This window comes from Nannospalax galili, unplaced genomic scaffold (assembly GCF_000622305.1).
Source record: "Nannospalax galili isolate Female #2095 unplaced genomic scaffold, S.galili_v1.0 scaffold1238, whole genome shotgun sequence".
In the NCBI taxonomy this organism is placed as follows: domain Eukaryota; kingdom Metazoa; phylum Chordata; class Mammalia; order Rodentia; family Spalacidae; genus Nannospalax; species Nannospalax galili.
Window position 1 is genome coordinate 54756 of NW_008341824.1, and position 14205 is coordinate 68960.

Here is a 14205-nt window from a genome sequence, read left to right on the forward strand (position 1 = left end):
TTTATTTGGTAGCCACCATTTGATGGGTGTTTATATTATAATCTTTCTTGACCATAGTAACAAATGAGAAACTGTGACTGAGGAAAGTTGAGCAATCCTTTTAAATTTGTGTACAGCTAGCAGAAGACAATGCCCCTGAGATCAGATACATTTGTTTCTTCTTTACTATTCCCATTTCTCCTGAGACTTATAAAGATATGGTTGTGATTCCTCTTATCTAATATTTATGTGATTTTTTAGGGTAGATATTTTTTATCTGTGACACTGAGTAGAGAGAGAAAAATGTAAGTAGATTTTCTCCCACTTTTTATATTTAAGCAAATCTCTTTCTTACAGGTAGCAGTATCAGATGTGCAGTTCGGCCCCATGAGATTTCATCAAGCTCAACTTCAGGTACTATGGTATAATGATCACATTCTAATTTTCTTTAGTGGTGTGATGGTGTTTAAAGTTAGACATTTAAGATAATTACTCTTCTATTTTATGTTGGGGTATATAAATGTGTGCATGCTCACGTGTGTGCATACATACAATAGAGAGAAAGTAAAAACAAAGGTAGCCAAAGGTTAAGGACTGTGATCAGTCTAGAGGAAGAGTGAGTATTCATTGTCATTTACAATATTTCTTTGTTTTTTTTCCAAATAAAAGGTAAAATTTAGTTTCCCACCACATATACCTGGGATTAAAGTCATGTGCCACCCCACCTGACATTTAATTTATTTGCTTTTGAAACAAGGTCTCATGTAGCTCATTCTGGCATCAGCTTGCTTTGTGCTGATCCTCTTCCTAAGTACGGGGTTTACAGGCATGTGCCACCATTCCTGGTTTATGGGATGCTGGGGATTGAACTTAGAGCTTTATGCATGATAGGCAATACTCTGCCATTTCAGCTGTATCCTAGCTCTTAAACATAGTCTTCTCTAGGTTGCTGAATATTATTTGTCTAAGTCAAACTATAAGTGAGAAAACATTCAATTAAGATGTACGTAAGTTATTTGAAGCTTCCTACACATGGACATATGTTCACTATTATATTTTAGAAGTGTGAATGATGAGGCTGACAGAAGTGTATGTTCTTGGTTCCTTGCATTTGTAGTATTTGAGCAGTTGTTCAAATTTTAAAGGAGATAATAATCCTCGGGGAAGAGGGTTTATGTCAGCTTTATAGTTTCCATCTCCCAGCCTACCCCACTGCCACATGACCCCTGCAGCCTGGCTCTGAAAGGGTGGAGCAAAGGTGTTCTGAACCTGATTTGGCTGAGAGGCCTAGTTGGATAGGGGAAAGGCAAGAGATCCAGGTCAAGTGCCAAGACAGCTAGTCATTGTTTTGGCATTGGTACAGATGCTGTCTTGTGTACCCTGTGCTATTCCTGTATCGCTTAACTAGCAGGTTTTGAAATATAACATTTTAGTCTTCAAATCTTTCCTCATATTCAAAGTGATTTTGTTTAACTTGGAGGCATTACATAAAATCTTGAGTCAAAACATATTAAGTACATTATTTAAGAATTATGTGTTCCAATACATACATTGGAATATTAGCATTTGCCATCTGAGGCATATTCAGTTAGCTTTCTGTTAGCATAAATATTTGTGTGTTTTAAAATAAATATTCTATCAAGTCTTTATTGAGTCCCATCAATGGTTTTTTCAGCAAAAGAAGTAAGCATATAATATAAGCACTTAGATTTCCAGAGTAGAAATTAGCACCTGTTTGAGGACTATGAATGATAATATCCCTGAGTTATATGTAGAAAAAAATGTATTTACAGATGTTATGTTTATATCTTGTGCTTTATCTTGAAAATACTTGGGAATTTTCTGTGGCTTATTAAGAAATGACAATTATAGCAAGATTTAAAAAAATGTGTTTGTGCTCTTTTGTTTCAGGTACTTTTAGTGTTTACCAAGGAAGATAACCAGTGCAGTGGATTCTACAGGGCATGTGAAAGAGCTGGGTTTAAATGTACAGTCACCAAGGAGGCACAGGCTGTCCTTGCCTGTTTCCTGGATAAACTCCATGACATCATCATCATAGACCACAGAAATCCCCAACAACTGGATGCAGAAGCACTATGCAGGTAAGCCAGAGACACAGGCCTAAAGGCATTTGTGACAGTAAGTGCTCTCTGCAAATACATTAAACTAAATTCAATCTCCCTTTCCTTGTATGCAAAATAAGTAAGATAATAAATATTATTGTTTCTAAGATGAATCTTTATCTCTTATTTTGTCTTGCTTGCTTTGTTTAAAACAGTAAGAAACTGCCTAGAATACATGAAGCTCTGGGTTTGATCCCTAACACCACAAAAAATCAAAACAAAAACAACAGTAAGAAAATATGAATGACAGGGCTGGAGAGATGGCTCAGCGGTTAAAAACACTGACTCTTCTTGCAGAAGACCTGGGTTCACCTCCTAGCACCCATATGGCAGCTAACAACTGTCCATAACTCCGGTTCCAGGGGATCTGACAGTCTCTTGGTCCTCTGTGGGCACTGCATGACATGGGTGCACTTACCTACATGCAGGCAATACACACATACACATAAAATAAAAATAATAAGTGAAATATTTTTTTAAAAAAAGAAAATATGAATGACAACCATCAAGAGTTAAAATGAAATCTGACATTTAATTAAGTCCAGCTGTCGCCTATATATCACTGCAACAAGAATGATTATAATTTTCCAAATTGTTTTTTATATTTTATTATTTTTATTTTATGTGTATGAGTATATTGCCTACATGTGTTTAAGTGCACCTGTGCCATGCAGTACCTACAGAGGTCAGAAGAAGTGGAGTTAGGGACATTATTAGCCACCATGTGGGTGTTGGGAATCGAACCTGGGTCTTCTGCACAAGCAGCCAGTGCTCTTAACTGCTGAGCCATCTCTCTAGCCCCCCAAATTATTTTTAAAGATTTTTTTTTGTGGTGTACACATGTGATCATGTAAGTGTGTGTGTGTGTGTGTGTGTGTGTGTGTGTGTGTGTGTGTGTGTAAGTGTGTGTGGAAGCCAGGGGTCAATGTCAGATGTCTTCTTCAATTATTCTCTACCTTATAGAAACAGGCTCTCTCACCAGACCTGGAGCTTATCTATTCAGCTAGGTCAATGAGTTTCAGGGATCTGCCTGTCTCCACCCACCCCCAGCCCTGAGGTTATAGATGCATACCTCATAGACAGGATTTTACATAGATAGTAGGGATTTAAACTCATGCTTTCCTGTCAGACCCTCTGAGGAACTACATTTCTTCCTGATTGATAGCTTTTGTAAACATGGCCCCAGAACTGAACAGCACTCAGTAGGCTTGATTGGCCAGTGAAGAGTCAACAAAGCAGTCCCTCATTGTTCTCAAAGAGCAGATCTTTACAGATGTGGTTCCTGATCATATTCTTTTCCTGATGGGCTCTGGCCAAGAATCTCAGGTCTTTCTGCCTGGTTCTTTCTTACTACATCATCTTCATCTTGTTAGGTGAGAGTTTAGGATGAGGGTGGGTCTTTGTATTGTTCCTAGTGAGTTTTCCAAAGGCAAGAGTAGGCCCCTATTTATTTTCCTAAGTTTAGCTGGTTTTATCACTTTTCAGATCACCTCTAGAGAGATGTCTGCCTAATATGAACTGTTTCTTCAAGAAATCTCTCCAGAGTTCCACTCCTTAACTGACTTTCTTTTTTCCAAGCAGTCTTGCACAGCCCATGAGCACTCTTCTTCCCATTATTCTCTCTTTTAGATTCCTCAGCAATACCAGTAACCTGTGAAGGGCTTTTCACCAGTTGCTGACCTATCCAAATTACGTCATTTGCCTGCAGCTCTCTATTGGGGGAATTTGGAACTCCTCACACTCCTATGAAATACCTTTTTGGAGGCCAAATATTCTGACTGTTATTTTCCAAACCCACTAGTTTAGGAGCCTTTGCAAGTCTCAGGCACTACGTGTGGTACTCAAACTGTATAGATGAATAAAACATGGTTCTTACCTCTGAGGAACTAATGCTCAAGTTGGAAAGTGTGATGGTTAATTTCAGATTGTCAACTTGACTAGATTAAGAAATGCTGAGGGTACTAGATACCTTTGTGAATGTGAGAATGTTTCTAAAGAGGATTAAATGAGAGGGTGAGTCCTGCTCTGAATGGACTGGGGTCCTGGACTGAATAAAAAGAGAAAAAGGAGAAAGCCAGTTGAGCTCAGGAATTCCCTTTTTCTCTGCTTCCTGATTTCCTAAAATATAAGTTCCCTCTGCCACAGCTGTGAGCTACTCCCGCCACCATGCTTTCTCCATAGTGATGGACTGTGTCTCCTGAACCATGGACAAAAAAAACCTTTCCCTTTCCTCCCTTAAGTAGCTTCTTGTTAGGTAATTGATCATACATAAGAAAAGCAACTAATTCACAGAGTAACTTTGTTTCATGTAACTATTGCATAAAACTTGGGAGTAAGTAATTTAAAAAGAACACAAATTCATTTTCTTGTAGTTTTGGAGACTGGGAAGTCCAAGTTCAAGGTGCTGATAGGTTCAGTTGTCTGGCTGCATTCTCTGGAATGACAGATTGTTAAATGAAATCTCTTTATTAAGGTCCTTAATTCCATTCAATAAAGATCAACCCACAGAGCCTAAGAAGTTCTTAAGGCCCTACCTCTTGATTCTGTCACATTTGCAATTACTAAATTTTGGAGGGAGCATAGACAAGGCATACAGAGTGAGTGAGCTCAGTGCCCATAGAGGCTTATCAGGAACACTAGGAGTACCTGTATCAAATAGGACTTCAAAAAATATTTGAGCTAGTACTGAGGGATGAACAGAAGTTTGGAAAAGAATAGAGGTGGAAAGCATATGGTAGAGAGGGCACTATGAGAAAGAAGAGTGGGTGTCTGGGCTCCTCTGCTCAGTATTCATGGCTGCTGGTCAGGCAACTGTAGAGTATAGCTCAAGGGAGACCTGAACTGCAGACATGAGCCAGCTACAAAGGCTTAGTGTGCTGAGCCAGAGTTTTTGGACTCTATTCTGAGGGCAGTTAAGAAAGATATTCCAGGCATGGTGGTCCATACTCTACTTCTAGCATTTAGGAGGTAGAAGTGGAGAATCAGGATTTTGAGTCCAGTCTGGGCTACATAGTGAGCCCTTGTCTTTGTTGTACTGTCAAGACTAATAATGAGCTGTTTCTGAGCTATGCCCAGCATATTTTAGTCTCTGCAGATGAAGTACCAATGAAGGAAGGTGGTGGGAAGGAGCTCTGATTCTCTCCCATTGCTGTCTGCTAAACTTGGGATGCTGGAGTTATACTCACCAAAGAAACAGGTGCCTAAATCCCACTGAGCAGCAAGGCTTCTGTGAACTTAGAGGACTGCACTCCAGCTCTTGCTGTCCCTGCTGTCCCTACTGCCTCTTTGGTCTTTGCATTCTACATCCACTGAGAATCCCAAAACAGGATGGCCAGAGCAGTGATTTTTCCTACCTGTCATAAGAAGGGATAGAAGCACAAGGAGACTGAAACCATTGCTTCACATTGTGCACTTTCCAGATAGCAAACTACATTGATTTTTTTTTTCAGATGTAGTGTGAGAACTAGAGAGTATGCCAGGAGCCCCCTGGGCAGTAGACACCACACACTGCCTGCTGACAGTGCTTTCCAAGCCTCAGCTGTGCCTGACTTGACCTTCAGCACTGACCTGAGAACAAAATGACTTTGCACCTTGAGTTCAGTGAAGCAAGCTAAGCAAACTGCCTTGCTCTGTCAGTATCCTGGAGAGATGTCACTTCTGTTCAGTAGTAAGTGACAGGAGGTTTATAACAAGAGCTGCCTCAACATAAAGGCAGGGAAAGAATAGCACTAATGGCTGAGAAGATTAATTGTATATGTTTATGTGTATGTGTGTGGTATATGTACATATTCATGTATGTATGGGTATACAGATGTGTATATGCACATGTGGAAGCCAGAGATTGATGTGAGGTATCTTACTTGATTAGTCTTCACCTTTTTTTTTTTTTTTTTTGTCTTTTTTGAGACAGAGTCTCCCAATAGCCCCAGCTGTCCTGGAACTCACTGTGTAAACCAGGCTGGTCTTGAACTCACAGAGATCTCTCTGCCTCTGCCTCACAAGTGCTGGAATTAAAGGTATGCGCCACCACACCCTGCTAGTTTTCACCTTTTTTTAAAGACAGGGTCTCTCACTGAGCCTCGGGCTCATTGATAGGTTACACTGTCTGGTCAGCAAACTCCAGGAATCCTCTTGTCTCAAGACCCCCTCCCCCAGCCTTTGCTAGGTTTACAGACATGTTTTGACACTTTTGGCTTTTACATGGATGCTGAGGATCTGAACCATGCTTGTGTGGAGGACATTTACCAACCGAACCATCTCCTTAACTCCCAAAATCAGTTGAGAGAGAGAGAGAGAGACTGCAGAACCTTCTAGAAGCCTTATGTTTAGTATACTCTGAAGAGGTGAAGAAATATTCCTTGGTGCCACAAGAGTATACCTCCATCATGAAAGGAAAGATTTCATGAGGGAAGATGGAGGCTATCAGAAAGCACTATGTGGAAGGAAAACCAACGCTTAGGCAGAATTGTATGAAGAAGCAAGATTTCACTCAGGGCTGGGGAGATAGCTCAGCAGGCAAAGCACTTGTACAAGCATGAAGATTAGAGTTCAGATCCCCAGAACACATTACTGGCAGATGGGCATGGCTTACCCATAATTCCAGCCTCAGAAGGCAGAGACAGTGGATCCCTAGAGCAAGCTGGCTAGATCGAGGAGCTGAAACAAGCGAGCTCCAGGTTCAGTGGAGAGACCCTGCCTCAATGAATAAGCTGGAGAAAGACTGAGGACAACTCCCAATGTCAGCTGGGACCTATACATATGCACATGTGTGTGCCAACAAGCATAAACACATGCAGCCACACCACAAATATGGAAACATGCCACCACCCCACCCAAAAAAGAATGAACTCAGAGTGTCAAAAACATTTGTACAATTTCTTGATTTACTTTGGTCTGGAGATGCTTTATACTTTTTTTTTTTTTTTTTTTTTTTTTTTTTTTTTTTTTGGTCTTTTTGAGACAGGGTCTCCCTGTAGCCCCAGCTGTCCTGGACCTCACTATGTAGACCAGGCTGGCCTTGATCTCACAGAGATCTACCTGCTTCTGCCTCCCAAGTGCTGGGATTAAAGGCATGTGCTACCACACCCAGCATCCTTTATACTTTTAAAATTTCTCTTTTTTTCAATCTGAAACTCATTTGACATGGCAGAGAAGAGTAATACAGCAATAAAGTGTAAGTAATAAACTTCTGCTTTTGAAAAATGTAACTTTTTAAAGGGCTCTGCTGTGTTCTTATTGTGACCCTCCAGCGGGTAGTCTTTTTTTTAAATTTTTTTTTATTTTTTGGCATTATACCTGGTGTGACTAGAGATTGGTAGTTTCCCCCAGTACCCATTTCTGTTCTTTTACTCATAACAGGATTTCTGATACTTGGCTGAACATATAACCACCCAGAAAATTCACTGCATTCCCTAGCTTTTCTTGTAGCTGACCACTGGAACTATACTTTCTGGAAAGTATCCTTGAAGGGAGGACACATGCTCTTTTTCCTAATATCTAGAGTGTAAACGTTATGGCTAGCATTCAAATCAATCTTGGATCATGGGGAAGAAATATTTAGACAATAATAGAGAAACACACAGTGAAAAAGCTAGGCTCCTGGTCTTGCACAGTGCCATGGCTTCCCTGAATTATCTCCTGTGCACATCTTTTATATACGAGATAGGAATGTATATTTAAGCCACTGTTCTTTGGGGTTTTCTAACATGTGCTGGCAAGTTGACTCCCAGTGAACAAAAGGTAGTATGATTTTGACAGTTCTCCTGCATGCTTGCCTAGCCTTCAGAGTCTTAGAAAACAGGATCATGCCCCATCTTCTTTCTGACCTTGAAATTGGCCCTCCTAGTGTCTAGATGTACATTTTGATTATGCCAAGCCATTTCTTTGCAAGTTTCATGAATTCTAAAGCAGGGATATTATTTTTCAAGACAGTTTTCTGATATTTCTATTTGTAGTCAATTCTTCCTTTTGCTAGAAGTCAAGAGTACACCTCTCACCTCTATCTTCACATTACAGTTTTAGTGCTACTCTGATGGACTTGTGTCCAGGCAGACATGGTCCTCTCTTCTGCTTCTTCCTTGGCTCAGTGACCCTTGTTTTTACTTCCAGTATGGGCAGGTCATCCTGAGCTCCTCACTGAGATCATTTGCATGGTTACCTACTTGCCATTATATTACAGTACCACAACGTTTTTCCTCTAAAAAACTGAGAACTGATTTGAAGTGGCTGTCTACAAACTCAAACTTCCCTTTCTTCACTCTGTGTTATGATAGAGATGGAAACATAAGAACAGATACAGCATCTCTGGTGATCATAGGAATAGCTTTTGTGAGTCTGCCCTCCATTTGTCCAGATGGAGATTAGTACTAGGATGAGTATTAGCCCCAAGGAGTACACTAGCTGTGAGTGTCTGTTGTGCCAGTGACCCGTCTAGGCCACCCTTCCCTAGCCTTTCTTCAGGAAACTAAGCCTGGTCTTCTCCAGGCAGGAAGACCAGGGCTGGACACCTAGCTAGCAACCCCACAGTGGTCTGTTGGGAAAGTCTTTTTCAATAGAACCCTGCAATGCCCTTTAGGTTGGCTCCTCTGGGGAGAAAGGGCAGGTGAGAACTAGAGGAGTCCAGTGGACACTTGGAAAAGCAGGACTGTTGAGAAAGAGGTGGAGAGGTGAGCTGTATACCCATGAGAGAGATTGGTTGGTCCTTGGGACTACCTTTGATTCCTGAACAGCTCCCCCTTTAGGGCTAGTCTCTATCTATCCTTAGACTCTAAATCTTTCACAGCCTGACACCCACAGGAATCGGTAGCCTGTATGCCCTAGGGTAGGAGTGAGCAAAGGAGAATAATTCCGTGGTCACATTCCCTACAGTCTGTATAGGCGGGAACCTGTGGCGATGCACAGAAGCTTGCTTTTCCCTTCTGCCAGAAGAGACAAGTAACTATAGCCCCTTTTATATAAACACAAAGTAGGGGAAATTCTCCACCTGAACCGGCCTACGTTAATGCAAAAGAAGGCATGTCAGTAGGTTGTTCAATTAATATGGTTCCCTTTGATTTTTTAAAAACTAGCTAGGCATTATTTATCTCATCTCTTGCATTGTCTAACCCTTCCACCACCTTCTACCATGGTTTCCCCATTTAAAGTACCCCCAACCTACTGACAAATTATACATACAACTAGCTCAAGGAATATAATATATATCTAGGTAAGGTCTATCTGAGAACATTTGGTCTTTGCCCAAGCTTTAACTACATAGCACATGGTAATTAAAAGTACCAGACTGGTGGAACTAACAACCTTCTTGGATGTTTAACAGCCATACTTTGAGGCCTATACTAATTTGGTCAGAGGGACATAAAGGACAGTTTTTGCTCCTAGGTCCACTAAGTTCCAGGGTACTATGAGCATCTCTCAAAATGTCCCGTAACTGCGGTGAGTCATCTGTCCTCTTGATCAAGGAGGCCATGGAGACCCCATCAAATAGACTTGGACTACTGTCCAGTCTACAAAGAAGAGGGTCAACATAGAGGAAATGTTTCCTCCATGTTTCTAAGCTAAGCCAGCCGTGGTTGAGTAGGACCTTTGACTTATCTTCACATAGATGGAACTGGTAAAAGAAAGGAGCCAGGGGCTGCTCCCAAGCCCATGTGACCCCAGAGGGACAGATCCTCAAATGGCCTTAAGAGTAAAAATAAATTGGTTTATCTGGGCCAACTGTATGGTCTTAAACACCCAAAAGGAAAGCATAACCAAAGATTAAAGGGGGTCAATATAATTTTTTAAGAGTCCATGTGTAAAAGGCTACATAACAAGAAACAATGCCAGACAGGAGATACCTTCCTTTGAGTTGTTGGCCAGGGTGGCCCAAGAGACTCCCAGAAAGTAACCCAGCATAGAACTGGGAAAATGAACAGCAGACCCCAATCTTATCTAAAGGAATATTGACAACTGATTGCTGCTAGATGAGGAAGAGCTGATCTTCCTAAAACAAGGAACTCTAGATAGGCTGACTAGACTCAGAGGATGGACTTGCACTGGGGAATGGCTGGGGGCACTGACAACATAGTGGACAGTAACAGGGATGACAGAGTATATGGGCTCCAGTGGAGGGGGTTGGGGGAGGCTATGGGAGGGTACCATTTGGGAAGTGGGTATATAGATGGATAAGATTGTGTGGGATGTTCTATATGATATACACACAGAAAAATCACCAACAACAAAAAAAGAAGGCATGTCATCTTAGTTAGCTGTTTCAGTCATACATGATAATTGTTGTGGTTATTACAGCCTACTAATTAGGAGTTTATCCACAAAGAGAGAAGGATCAAGTAGCCAAGGAGGTAAATCTAGAGTGTGAGGGGGATCCTTTCCTCTTTTGTTTTCCTCCCTAACTTTAACTGTACAACTAAAATTATGAAAGCATATTTATTTTTAAGAATCTTATAGTTATTTAAAAATTTTGTTTTTTTAAAGGTCTATCAGAGCATCAAAACTCTCAGAAAACACGGTTATTGTTGGTGTAGTACAAAGGTAAACATGTTTTTTCAATGTTGAAATTCAGATGTCAATGTAATGTTTGTTATTACCAGATGGCAGAATAAGGGCCTGCCTGCTGTGATGCAAGAGCCCCTTTGAAGTCTGGCCTTCTTTATTCTAGCATTTTATTTTTCTCCTCCTGCTGACTTCAGGGAGGGAGTTCTACTCTCAAGCTAGGTTTTCTGATTTTAAACTGCCTTTGCTTCAAAATCACACAAAACCATAAGAGAATTCCATTCTTGTAAAGGTGAAGATTTTCTAGAGATGTCTTCCTAGGGTGCTTAGTTCAGGTATCTGTAAGGATTTGAATGACACATAAATGAGAAGACTCTTATTCTTAAATCAGAGTAAGTAAAGAAGGAGACTATATAAAGAGAAAGGCAAGTATTTAAATAAGTTCTGTTTAGTATGTATATATATATGTATATATATGTGTGTGTGTCTGTCTCTGTCTGTCTGTCTAGAAATGTTTCTGTGTCCTTTAATCTATTGAAAGTAGAAGAGAGAATTTAATTTGTTTAAAATTTTATATATTAAATAAATAACATGAACACTATTCAATTGTAAATGTGATTTTTGCATTTAAAGCATTATAATACTTGGATACAGTACCAGACACTTGCAGTCCAGCACTCAGGAGGCTGAGGAAGGAGGATTGCTTGAACCTAGGAGTTTAAAGCAGCAAGACCCCATCTTTCAAAAAATTATAATAATATCCTGCCAAAAAGCTAAACTGAAAGTTTAAACAGGAATGACTTTATACACATATATCTAATTCATCTAAAAGTACTCATTATATGACAGTTGAGGTATTATGTAAATTAGTGAATAGTAAAAGAGGTGAAATGTAACTGATAAACACTATCTAACCTTTCCTATCTTCTTCTGAAGGATGGACAAGGAAGAGTTGTCTTTAATGCCCTTCATTGCTGCTGGCTTCACACGGGTATGTACCTACTTCTTATATAATTCAGTGCGAGAAATTATTTTACATCAGTCCAGTGTCTAGCAAAAATTTTGAATTAATTTGGAGAAAAAAATAATCCTGTGCTGTGTCACAGTTGGTTTGATTTTATAATCTTGTAATCTAACACTTTACTTCCTTAGTCTCAAACTATGCTTACTAAAGTCATCCAAACTTAAAATCTCCTATGTCATACCCATTGAAAAATTCTACGGAATGTGTTGTTATAATGCTTATGTGTATAGTTGAAAAATTTAAAGGCAGTTCCATGATTCTGGAAACAAGTCAACCTGAACATAACTCCTACCTCTAACCTGTTGGTTTCCCTCAAACCAAAAGCCTCAGGATTTTAGCTAGCTGATGGTAATGAAGCTTTAAGAGCTGGGGACATAATTGAGTGGTAGAGCACTTGCTTAGCATATAGGAGGCCTTGAGTTTGATTCCTGGCACTGAAGTACAAACAAAATCAAAAGGCATCTGGGAGAATAGGTGGGTATAGAGGCACATATCCCAGCACTGAGGAGACAAAGTTCTTGGCCAACCTGAGCTAATAGTGAGAGCCTGACTCAAAAACTAAACCAAATGAACAAACAAAAAGGTAGGGAATTACGATGGAAAGACTTAAGCAAATGCAGACCCTCCCAGACAGATTTTGTAGCAAAAATTTGTAACCATGCTGTTCCCCAGTAGCCTCAAGCCATGATTTTAGTTTAGAGTGGTCTTCATGGGTGGGGCTTCCTAAGCTGCTGGCAGACCAAGTACAAATCCTTCCCAGAGGTGAGATACCTTCATTGTTGGCTTCAGAGGTGCAGATTGAATTTGAAGAAATGAAAGCATAATGACTGAAATTTTCAAAAATTAGGAGGACAAAACAAATAATCCAGTATGTAGTATAGAAAAATAATGACAGGAAATAAGTGAGAGAAGTTAAGAAATATTGAAGGTGGGTTGTGGAGTTCCAAGAGAAGAGGAAGAACCGGGGCAGAGCTAAGATTTGAAGAGTGAATGGCTGAGAAATTTTCAGCACTGATAAAAGACTAATGTATAGATTATAACATTCAAAGTTCAAAGTACATTTTTTTTAAAGGGTACATTATGGGGCTGGAGAAATGGCTCAACGGTTAAGAGCACTGACTGCTCTTACAGAGGACCTGGGTACGATCCCCAGTACCCATATGGAGGCTGTAAACTGTCCTTAACTCCAGATCCAGGGGAATCCTAAGCCCTCTTCTGACCACCGTGGCATTGCAAGACACGGGTGCACTCACATACATGCAGACAATACACTCAAAAACATAAAAATAATAAGCAAAATATTAAAAAAAAACTTTTAAAAAGAGGGTACATTATAATGAAACCACAAAAAACAAAAAATAAGAAAACAGATCTGAAAATCAGCCAGAGGAAAAAGGGTTGCCTTGAAAATAATGACAGACCAAAAGCTAGCCTCTCAGCTGCAGTGGAAAACAGAAGATGATGTTATCAATGTGTTAAGAATAAGTAGTAGCCATCCTAGAATTCTATACCCAACATAATTTTTTTTTGAGACAGGGTCTCCCTTGTAGCCCAAGGTGGCCTAGAACTCACTATGTAGACCAGGTTGGTCTCGAACTCACAGAGATCCCCCTGCCTCTGCCTCCTATATGCTGGGATTAAAGGCATGTGCCACTGTGCCAGGCTAGATATCTTTCTTGAATAAGAATGAAATAAAGACTTTCAGAAATGACGGTAATGGAGAATTTCTAACTAACAAATCCTGACCAGGAAATTAGTGTACTTCAACTGGAAGGAATGAGAATCTCGGATGAGAGATCTGAACTAGCAGGAATGAGGAAAAAAGGAAAATGGTGACTATGGGGCAAATATAAACATATATTTACTATGTAAAATAGTAAAAATGATGTCTTTTTTTGATTAGCTACTTCAGGGAGAAAAGGACTGCAAATCTTGATCATGTACTCTGCTAGGTTGTTCACCTTTCAGAGCAAAAGAAAGGTATTTCTTTGAGGGCTGTACATAGAATTCAGAGGTATATTTTCCTCAAAAGTCCTGAGGAAAAAAATTGAGAAAAACATTCTAATTATACAAGAAAGAAACTAACCATATAGGAACCTCAAGAACATCCTCACAGTCTCCTTTCCTTTCTCTCTCTGACTCTCTCTCTCTCTCTCTCTCTCTCTCTCTCTGGGGTGTGTGGGTATGTGTGGGTGTAGTTGGTTCAGTTTTTATTATCTATAAAATATTCCAGCTGGATAAACAGATTAGAAACTGTAATTTGGGGGGATATCTTTTTGAAACATGGTCTCCCTGTAGCCCCAGCTGGGGCTATGTACTACGGTACTATGTAGACCAGGCTGACCTTGAACTCACAGACATCCAGCACTTGGGAGGCAGAGGCAGGTGGATTTCTGTGAGTTCCAGGTCAGCTTGCTCTACATAGCGAGTTCCAGGCCAACTGTGGCTACAGAGAGACCCTGTCTCATAAAGACCAAAAAAAAAAAAAAAAGTAGATAACTAGGTATGATTCCTTGTCCCAAGATCTTGCCTGAAGGGCAGTTGAGGATCCCCGCCTGGCTAAAGACCTCTACCCCCACCTGCTGCAGT

At 40.2% G+C, this 14205-nt stretch overlaps 1 protein-coding gene across 3 annotated transcripts in view; it reads left to right on the forward strand.

Annotated features, from left to right (window-relative positions):
• Positions 1 to 276: 276 nt before the first annotated feature.
• The window catches only part of Pde8a (phosphodiesterase 8A), a 66765-nt gene continuing 52836 nt past the window's right edge, over positions 277 to 14205 (forward strand). For 2 of the 3 annotated variants that reach the window (XM_008837419.3, XM_029565567.1), the window contains exons 1-4: positions 277 to 393; positions 1891 to 2081; positions 10575 to 10631; positions 11529 to 11583. In XM_008837419.3, the coding sequence (XP_008835641.1) occupies positions 367 to 393; positions 1891 to 2081; positions 10575 to 10631; positions 11529 to 11583 (330 nt within the window). In that variant the 5' untranslated portion in view covers positions 277 to 366. Of the gene's footprint in view, positions 394 to 1890; positions 2082 to 10574; positions 10632 to 11528; positions 11584 to 14205 lie in introns of those variants that run through there. The other variant, XM_008837418.3, reaches the window with a different exon arrangement.